The sequence below is a fragment of the Pieris napi genome, chromosome 7 (assembly GCF_905475465.1).
Source record: "Pieris napi chromosome 7, ilPieNapi1.2, whole genome shotgun sequence".
NCBI classification, from domain to species: domain Eukaryota; kingdom Metazoa; phylum Arthropoda; class Insecta; order Lepidoptera; family Pieridae; genus Pieris; species Pieris napi.
Window position 1 is genome coordinate 6,724,470 of NC_062240.1, and position 10,485 is coordinate 6,734,954.

At 32.6% G+C, this 10,485-nt stretch overlaps 1 protein-coding gene across 1 annotated transcript; it reads left to right on the forward strand.

Annotated features, from left to right (window-relative positions):
* Positions 1-2,304: 2,304 nt before the first annotated feature.
* LOC125051349 (sodium/potassium-transporting ATPase subunit beta-2-like) lies at positions 2,305-6,958 on the forward strand. Its single transcript, XM_047651597.1, has 7 exons — positions 2,305-2,390; positions 3,573-3,623; positions 4,326-4,445; positions 4,678-4,856; positions 5,390-5,476; positions 6,088-6,316; positions 6,846-6,958. Exons 1-7 carry the CDS (start codon positions 2,327-2,329, stop codon positions 6,947-6,949), a joined length of 834 nt encoding a protein of 277 aa, XP_047507553.1. The 5' UTR covers positions 2,305-2,326; the 3' UTR covers positions 6,950-6,958.
* Positions 6,959-10,485: the final 3,527 nt, after the last annotated feature.

Below are 10,485 nucleotides of genomic sequence, written 5' to 3' on the forward strand. Positions count from 1 at the left end.
TAATCGTTATGAATAACGTACTTAGTCTACGATTAAAAATCTATATTAATAGATTTGAACAATAATTATAAATATTTTATTTCTCATGTTAAATATAATTTCATTTCATGGACTGAAATTGAAACTATAACTGAGTATATAAAGACTAATAAGTAAGTTGCCGTACGATTATACTTATACTTATAAGATTAGATGACGTAAATAATGTTTTCGAGTTCAGTAACACTTGGCAAAGCCATTCGGCGCCGCGCTGTCGGGGATCCTCCCCATTCCATTACCATCCTCCCTCTAATACTATGTTAGATCTGTTTATGTACTCGATATTACTTGATTTGTGTATGTTTAGTTTTCAAATGAAAAATCATACTAACCTAAAAATTGTTTGCATATTTATTTGTTTAAACACAACACCCATAAACGTAACTTTATATTATAGTAAATTCGTTGATTAAAACAATTTGAAGCTATAGCTATTAATGAAATAGGTATTTCTTACTGGATTTAAAAAAGCAGATTAGCTAACTACCGTCATTTTTTAAAATTCAAGTATATGGTCAAACCCAAGGGCTTTATAATAATATTAGTGTGTACCACATCGAAGGCGGTTATGATATAAAATTATTAATTTAACAAATTCAGTACAATCTAGCCCTAAGAAAAGGTTTGGGGTGTTCTCGCCCTCGGCGCCACACTGACGATCCTACTGCCCTATATCCTATACCATAGGTCGTATATAGGTAGGTAGCACAAGGGAAACAAAAGAACCTTCGAAGAAAGAAGAAGGATCCATCTACATATAATGTGTTTAAAACTAAGTTATTCATATCCTTAAATTATATTTCATCATAATGAGGTCTATGTAAATCATTTAGTATAGGTACTAATAAATGCTTCTAAGACGCTTGTTTGGAAAAATATTCATATAGAGTATAGACGGTTTGGTTTTCAAGTCGCTGATTTCTATGTAACAAGTAAGGCAGAAATAGTTTAGCAGGAATTTGGGCACTCTACGATGTATAATAAAATAAATATTTCCTGTTTTTAAAACAAATAAACTTGGGTTACCACTTGCAGGAGAAAATGCTTATCTAATATATAAAATTCTCGTGTCGCGGTGTTTGTAGTTAAACTCCTCCGAAACGGCTTGATCGATTCTCATGAAATTTTGTGTGCATATTGGGTATGTCTGAGAATCGGACAACATCTATTTTTTATCCCCCTAAATGTTAAGGATAGTCCACCCCTAAAAATTTTTTTTTAATTTTTATAAAATATTTTTGTTTTTATTTTTTTATGAAACAGCATTAAAAAATACATACAACCCCTAATTTTTACCCCTCTACGATCAACCCCTATTTTTTATTATAAATGATATAGGTACATGGCAAAACGACGTTTGCCGGATCAGCTAGTATAATACAAATTTATCGACTCGATCACTAAATTTACTTTCATCTTAAATACAGGTAAATCGGTAAGATCGAGCTACGAGTTGGTAAAAACTAATTAAAGATCTGAGATTGACGATGTTAACTGATTGACCTATAAAATGCAAAATTGCTATTTGACAACAAAGCCGGCGACAGCGAGTCGTCGCTGTTGGCGCCGCGAGTCTATCGTATCATGATCCTAAAGGTTCTCCCCATGTTACATTGACGGTTCTATACTTTATGGTAGTTTAAATTATGAAGTATGATACAAGGCCATAACACATAAAGAACATACTATTTGTCTTAAAATTTAATTATACAATTTGAAAGCTTATGTTTAAACAATTATTATTATGATTTATTCTTTTCGCACAATAATTAGACTTTACAATTTGAATCCCAAGTATACTTGGTGTAAAATAAAGAAATGTATAAATTAAAGTTAAACAAAGGTTTTAATTTCAATTAAATGGAACTCGCTAAGGTACTCGAAACCAGTCATCATCATATTAGGAAACAGACCAATGTATTTTAATAATAATAAAGCCTTTTTCAGTTCCATATCCTTAAGTTCCATTTCAAATGTTGTTAGTATTTACTTATAGCTAAATGTTAGTCCCCTGTGTATCTTTGCCTGTAAAAGACAAATTATAACTTTTAAATATTTTATACGTTACCTTCAATCATCCTTTATTTCTTACATCGTTGAAGATACTCGCAAAGAATAAGATGTTATAAAGTGGCTACTATATCCTGTACATATATTTTTAAATAAGGGATATATAAATATATATAAGCCGTCAATGTACACCGTACATTCCCGTTGACCTAGTGTATTCACCCACCCTGCTCCAGAGAGCAGTTTATCCCTGACAGTTACTCAGTACACTCGCAAGATGGGGATGGACAAGCGTACTATCAAAATAATAGTGGCAGTGGTATCCGTTGTTCTTGTCCTTGGTGAGTACAAAAAGGATGAACCAATTTAATTTTTTATTGTAATAAAAATTAAGAATGTTTCAGTTGTAAATTGATAGTATAACTTCAAATCTGCCGCGTTTCTATTACGTATTTACTATACGTATTGTTATTAAAACAAGAAAGTAATAACGTAATAAAGCAGCTTATTTTAATATGTTTTTCATCCATCTAAACACCTTATACTCACAAGCACCTGGAAGAGATGCTTGTATGCTTATAGATCCGTGTTACCCTCATAATTATTTCTCCGTGTAGACACGAATTACAATAAAAACTTCAGAATTTTACTCAGAGTTAATTAAACCTTTCGTGTGTGGGCTTCTTCCGGTAATGTCCAGTTTTCACTTGAGGTGTCGTCATCTCATCATGCGTATTGCAAGAGGGAGAAAGATAAAGTTTCTAAGTAAATGTAGTCTAATTAGTAGTCTACTCATGTGTAAGCCCATTACAGTTTCAACACGGCTTCTTTCATTGAACTGAAAATACGCTGAAGAAAGTTACGTAAAAATTATTGCTTTAAATATTTCTACTACTTCAGTACTAGAGATCATTAATCCATCTCTCAAGGGCCATATTTAATTTTATTTATTAAAATATCTTTTATATTAGTACCATGGTTATTGTATTGCTGTATGATATTAAAAAAATATTCGATACAATGCAATATAATGTCTTGTTATAATTCTTGACACTACAAAAACTTACGTGACAAAACAATAGTTAACTATTAGAGGGCCATAACAAGTTTATGGAAGAGACTATAAATATATTACACACCAGATAATATAGAAGGCAAATATTACATAAGTAATTCCATTTCACTTGTGTTGTCCGTAGTACAGATAGATCTTTATCCTTTTTATTTACATTTTATTCTAGTTTGTACCCTAAGATTTGAATCAGTACGATACCAAGATTACTTAGATTAGAACTTTTAAACAATGAGTATTGATACCTGCCATGAAATTTCAGAATTTATTATTATTTTGAATAGATTTAATATCTCAATTCCGTGTTCAAGCATAAACTCGTGAAAACTAAATAAATCCAAGAAAACTAATGATTATGTGCAATTGTTACATTGCTGTATTTATGGACAACAAACACGAACGAGTCAGGAACATATCAGGGTGAATAACCAATAATTAAATTAATCGACAGGTATTATCCTAGGAGTGCTGCTTGCAATTTTCCTACCGTATCGATATGTGGGTGAGTCGCATTGAATGAATATATGTACTTACATAATACTAGCTGACCGGGCAAACGTAGTTTTGCCATGTATATCATTTATAATAAAAAATAGGGGTTGATCGTAGAGGGGTGAAAATTAGGGGTTGTATGTATTTTTTAATGCTGTATCATAAAAAAATAGAAATTAAAGATTTTGTCTAAAAAATAAATAAAAAAATGTAGGGGTGGACTACCCCTAACATTTAGGGGGATGAAAAATAGATGTTGGCCGATTCTAATAGATACCGGATAACCACAAAAAATTTCATCAAAATCGGTCAAGCCGTTTCGAGTATGGCAGCGAAAACTGTGACACGAGAATTTTATATATTAGATTGTCTTTTCAATTTTCATTGAACAATCCTTTATGTCAAAACATACGACACTGAGCATTATTAATTTGAATGATTTACGTAGTACTAAATATAATATTGCAGTAGAAACTCACATATGACTCAGTGATAAGCAAAGTTTCAGCAACCCTGGCACTTTTTCGCTATAATTGGTAATTTCTCTCACAAAATCAATAAGTTTTAAAAAAATATTTATATTTTATTAAACAATAATATACACTTGTACGTGACACTATTTTTGTGTGTACAAATAAGTAACTCAAATAGATTAGAAACAAACTTGTAATTAATTAAGGTTTACATTTAAAGAGAACCTTTTTTTGTGTAGAACTAGAAGTATGGCCACGGTCAGAAGAGTACAATCATTACGAGCCTCTGATACACTTTCGGGCGGGTGACCCAGGCAGTTGGCATGTCTGGTTCAAACGGATTAACGACTTCCTACGTGGTATGTTTTTTATGAGCTTTTGTTAAGACTCTTTGTAAAATGTTCCATTGTTAAGTGAAAGGCGTGTTCATACGTAAGCATTATTAATTATTATTGTATTAACTTAGCAATTAATTTTTAATTATAACACGCCCTGAAAGCTCGACTTCTGAGACAATTGTATTTCGCTTTGAATGGTATAGAAATCGAATAGTATCGCTGTAGTGTCTAAGAATTAATCTGAACCTCACAGACTACGAGACAACAGTTCCTGAAGATCCACCCCGAGCACCATGCTCCATACACCGTCACGACCAGCGTTTGGCGGTACCAAGTTGTGAGCGAGCACTTAACATGTGGGCGCCTTGCAATGCTGACAACTTTTATGGATACGCAGCTGGAAAACCTTGTGTCTTCTTAAGACTTAATCACGTAATATATAAATAGTTTAATATATAGACTACTATTAGGAAACACAAAAGATTAGAACGTGTAGGTACTTTAGACTTTTAAAATCTACTGAGGTTAGGTTAGTAACAAGTCCGTTCCGCACGAAGTCTCGAAATAAAAGTGAGTCAACGCCGGTGTTGCCACGCTTTATATAGGTTTCTGCTACAAGATGGCGTTAGTCCGCTAACACTACATTAATAGTCTTTCAATTAAATTAAATTGATTTAAACCAAATGTGTAGTTGTGTCCTATGGATTTGAATAAAATATTTTTGAATGCTAGGCTAACTATTGTTTCTAAATCGTAAGTTATTGGACTGCCGTCACCGCTATAAAGATTATTGTTATTATGATTTTTAAACAGGGGTAGATTTTTGAATGTTTTTTTTTGTGCTTTATATTAAAAATACTTTTTAACTAACAACGAAATTAATATAAAATCATGCGCTATAACTTAAGAAAACACCTATATATTAACGTACAAAAGACAAAAGTGATTCTTTGTCTTAATTACAGATTCATTACTGGGTACCGGAACCGTACAACGTGTCGAAGCCAATGGAGATTCCTCCAGAAATGCCAAACAACATTAAACAATTCATGGTAAATAACTAATAGTAATTATGAAGGTATTTTGCACTCTGAACTGTACGAACCATTTTGGTTATCAGGAAAATGCAATTTCCTCGCTTTGTATTGGTTTCTGACAGGTCGTTCATTCGTATCACGGCTGTGATCGCATTAAAAAATCTAAAAATGTGTCAGAACAGCCTTGCGATTCTGTAACTCACTTTTCGAACTCACACAGCGATTTTCGCAGCGGCGGTCTGATAAACAATAAACTACAAGCTCCGTCCTTATCAGAATGCCAAATCGTAAAATGACTGCTTTACGACGGATTTGAGCGCGACCGCCGCTGTGAAAACCGCTGTGTAACTTCGAAAAGTGAGTTACAGAATCGCAAGGCAGAACCTACTTGTCCATACAATAAAAATAATCGAAGAAACTCATGCAATCTCAGGCCCAGATAAGCCCCTTATATGGGATAGGGTTGTAGTGTCACTGGATTATTATTATTTCCTAAGATTAGCATTCACGAAACACTCTTAAGCTGAATATTTATAATGTAGGTATAGATAGGTAAATAGTATTGATAGATTAGAAGTGACACTCCCAATTGGTTTCAAATTAGATTAATATGTATATATTTTTAGCAACAACGCCCAGCTCACCACTACGGCGATTACGTTTGGGTCTCCTGCAATGGCGAGTTCCAATCTGATGAGGAGAATGTAGGTCCTATACAGTACATTCCAGCAAATCTACCACCAGGGTTTCCAACAAACAGGCTTACTACTGCTGATAGGATCCCGTATTCGGCCCGGAACCTCCCCGATCAGATACATGGACCCCTCGTTGCTGTTTTCTTTGAGAATCCCAGACGTAAGTTAAAACTATGTGAAATTTGATTAAATACGGTGCTTAAGGGCTTCTAGTGTTCAAACTAAACGAAAAAATCACCAGTGAGTGTCAGAAACACAATGCCGTTAAAGAAAAAAAATTAATCAAAGAGAACGCGTACTACATTAATGTTTTTTTTTTGTTGTAAGATATTTCAGGAGAATTATTTTTATTTAAGTTCACTATGCTTCTAATGGAGGGCAAAAGTTTCTTAGATATTTTACATCATAAAAAAGATCGGTGAATTAAATACCTATAATTAATTTTAAAAACGCGGGTGACTTTTTGCGCGTTGCTGTCAAAATGTATTTTAACTTATGCGAGCACATTAGCAGGTAAAAAAATTGCAGGCGTTTTGAATATTTACTTGATTACTCCATCGTCGCAAAAACCCAAAGTAAGCCTTGGCGAAACTTACAACGCCACCACGGCGTTCTTCCAGCGCTATCTGGGCCGATAATGAATAAATTTGAATGCTCTAGATTTAAAATAAATTTTATATCCTTATTAGGTGGAGTAGTAATCAACATTGAATGTCGAATTTGGACACGCGACATCATCTACCGCAGCTCCAGTCGAGTAGGCCACGCCCGCTTTGAACTGTACATTCAATAGTCAAGTTTATAATAAATGTCTGTTAAGGAATTGTTGCTAACAATTATTTTATCCTGAACAGAAATGCTTCATAATATAACGTAAAAGTGCTATAATCTATTATATCTGTTTTTCCAGAAAATCTATATTTAATGTACGAAGTTAATATGTAATACAATAGTTTATTGATCTCTGTACAAAGTCCCAGTAATAGGTAATCCCAATACTAGGGATTATTAAATATGTAAGTAATGTAAGAAAACATTAAATTTACGATAATTTTAAACTGTTTCTGTGTGATTGTATTCGGTTGTCAGAATGTTATTTCGGTTATTGATAACGAGCAAAAGTAAAAAAAAATGTTTTTACTTTAAAACTGATGGTCTCTCTAAACTTTGACAGAAAAAATGCCTTTAACTTTGAGTACATATATGAAAGATTTCTAGATTCGTACAATTTATTTATAGCATTACGTACTTTGTCAAACTCATGCTATGAGTACTGTAACTAAGTGGAACATGAACTCTGCTTTAAGGCCTGTATTGACTTTGATTAGTGCGAGTGCAAGTGATTAGTAATTGACATTGATTAGTGCAGGTGTATAGTGTCAAATTATTGTTTAGTGGCTCTGTAAATGAAGTTGTCAATAGTTTGGCAGGCACGCTGCGAGTGAGGGGTAAGGGAGGGCGCACGCGACGTCTCTGCTCGCAGTTCACTCGCAAAAAAATAGAACACACTTCTAATCACTTTACTACGCGGGCGGCAGGCAACTAATAACCTGCACTAATCACTTGCACTCGCACTAATCAAAGTGAATACAGGCCTTTATAGAATTTCTTAAAAATATGTTGTTTTAAATTAATATGCCGCCTAAACTAAACCGTAACTTATTACTACCCCAGTGTGTTAGATAAGATTGCTATAAACAATTAAAATATATTCATGATTTTCAAATGCACAAAAGCAGGTTGACGGTTGACGTTTAGTTGTCCAGGGGCCTTAGTCAAGATGTCTTAACAGTAGTGTATGTAGAAAATTGAAAACTAAATTTGTATGGAAATAACAGTTCGTCTCGACATCTTGTCTAAGCCCCCCTGGGACAGTCTATAGACAACTGAACATCGTCAATCGTCATCGTTATATTATGGTCTATGAAAAGAATGCTTCATGCTGTTTTACGAATGGTAAAGTTGTATTTATACTTGAAACTGGCATACAGTTAAAACTATTGCCATAATATATAAAAATAAAAGTTGTATTTATACTAGGTACTTAATAATCAGCTATAAATTGTACGATGTTCATGTGTGTTAAAATGTGTAATATTTTGTAATGTCCTGCATACAGCAATTGTTTTCTTTGTAAACTGAAACTATAATCTTTATATCTACCAAATTATACAGCACTTTTGAATTATTATATTTTTTAACAAATCAATGAATTTGTATTAAGTACAGATAAATTTGCTGTTTTACTTTTATCTAAAGACAAGATTTGGAATTATATGGTCGTTGCGAAATTTCGTTAATTACAATTTAATTTAATTGAATAATTAATATTCTATTTTTGTGTCTCCTAGTATGTAAGCGTATTATTTATAAATTACACATAGTTTGTAAATAATTTGTGCAATTACGTATTATAAATTAAACTTATTACGCTTTAAGTTTAAAATAAGTATCTGTGTAACAACACTTTCTTTTCCAATTAAAAGATCTACAGTATAAATCTTTGTGATAGTTTTTTTAGTTTTATATTCGTATTTATATCCATATCGAACAAAAAAAAATTCAATCTTCACGTATTGGTTGTGTTAGTCATAAGCCTTGTAAAGACCCATTGCACCATCTCTCTCTCTCAGGCAGTGAATTTTTTTAAAAATTATTATATCATCTGGCAACGAGACCATTAGCCAAGTCTTATTTTTGACAAATTTTATTATAATCGTATTGTGATAATGTGATAAAACATTATCAAAACAATTTTATTTGCTCTTATACGTCTTATTGCCATACCTATGAAATTTGAAAATATATGGTTTAAGTAAATTTTGCTTTTATTTCCCCGTCTTACCTGTATGTTTTGCTTTCAATAAAAACCTTAAATTCCGTGTATAAAAATATTCTAGTTGTATTCTTTTGTAATTTGACTTGCAATTTGGTATATAAGAATCAATCTCCACCACCAACACCTGTAAGATCGAGCCGCTGCGGTCTCTTTTTTTACTTTTAGTAGCCCCTTCTCTTTTCTTTTAATTTTTATTATTTACACAATTACTTGTCTATTTATACTGATTTATATAAAGAAATAATAAGTAACTTTAAATACAGTTTTTTAAAATGGAACGTTGCTTTTTCGCATTCCCGCCAAGAATCGACAGTGCAAAAGAAGGTAGCTGAAGTGTAAATTGTGTAATTTTAAGAATTTTTCAACTCATGCGATGTGGCAATCGCATTGGATCGCAACTAGGTGGTCAAATTTTACTTTTTAGTTTTTATCATGGATGCAAAATATTAAACTCTCTCAACGAAATAATATTATAATGCATAAACTGTTCTTTCAACTTTGAAGTAAAAAAGACGATCGTTGTTTGGCGCTATAAGTCAAAACCTGTGCTAAAGAATATTATAATAATATATTTAGTATAGGTATATTATAGTAAAAGTAAAAAATGCACTCACGACTTAAATTCAAGAAGCCCAAGCCAAAAAATTAAATACACTTATTACATAACTCCTCACAAACAGAGTCCATAACAGTAAATGATGAAGAAATAGAGTATGTAAAGGAGTATGTGTATTTGGGACAGTTAATATCTACTGAGGAATGTATGCAAAAAGAAATAGAAAGAAGAATAACTAATACTTGGAAGAGATATTGGTCACTCAGTGAAGTCATGAAGAACCAGGATATGTCTATGAGGAACAAGAGGAGAATATACAATATGTGTATCTTACCATGCTTACTATATGGGTGCCAAACATGGGCATTGACAGAAGAACAAGCAAGGAAAATAAAAGTTTGTCAGAATGGAATGGAGAGAAGCACAATAGGAATTAAAAGAAAAGACCGAGTTAAACTAAAATGTATCAAAAACAAAACAAAATTTAAGAATGCATACACAACATACAAGTGCTTAAAGTGGAGGTGGGCTGGACATATGATAAGAGAGAAGAAGGAGAAATGGACGAGAATAATAACAGAATGGCAACCACGAGATAGTAAAAGAAACAGAGGCAGACAGACTAGAAGATGGGAGGACGACATCAAAAAAGTGGCGGGCCCAATATGGACGCGCATAGCGAAAAATAGAACAGAGTGGAAATCTTTAGAGGAGGCCTATGTCGAAAGACAAGCTGAAATGTAGAAACGACCGTTTACCGATACCGGATTTATGAAAAGAAAAGAAACTGTTAAAAGTTATAAACGTATTTGTAAGAAAAATTACTGTAAAAATAAGTTCAGCAATAAAGGCTATTTTATTTTATTTTATTTTATTTTTATTTTATTACATAACTACCACATACATACTAACTTAATTTTTTTTTGCTAATGAT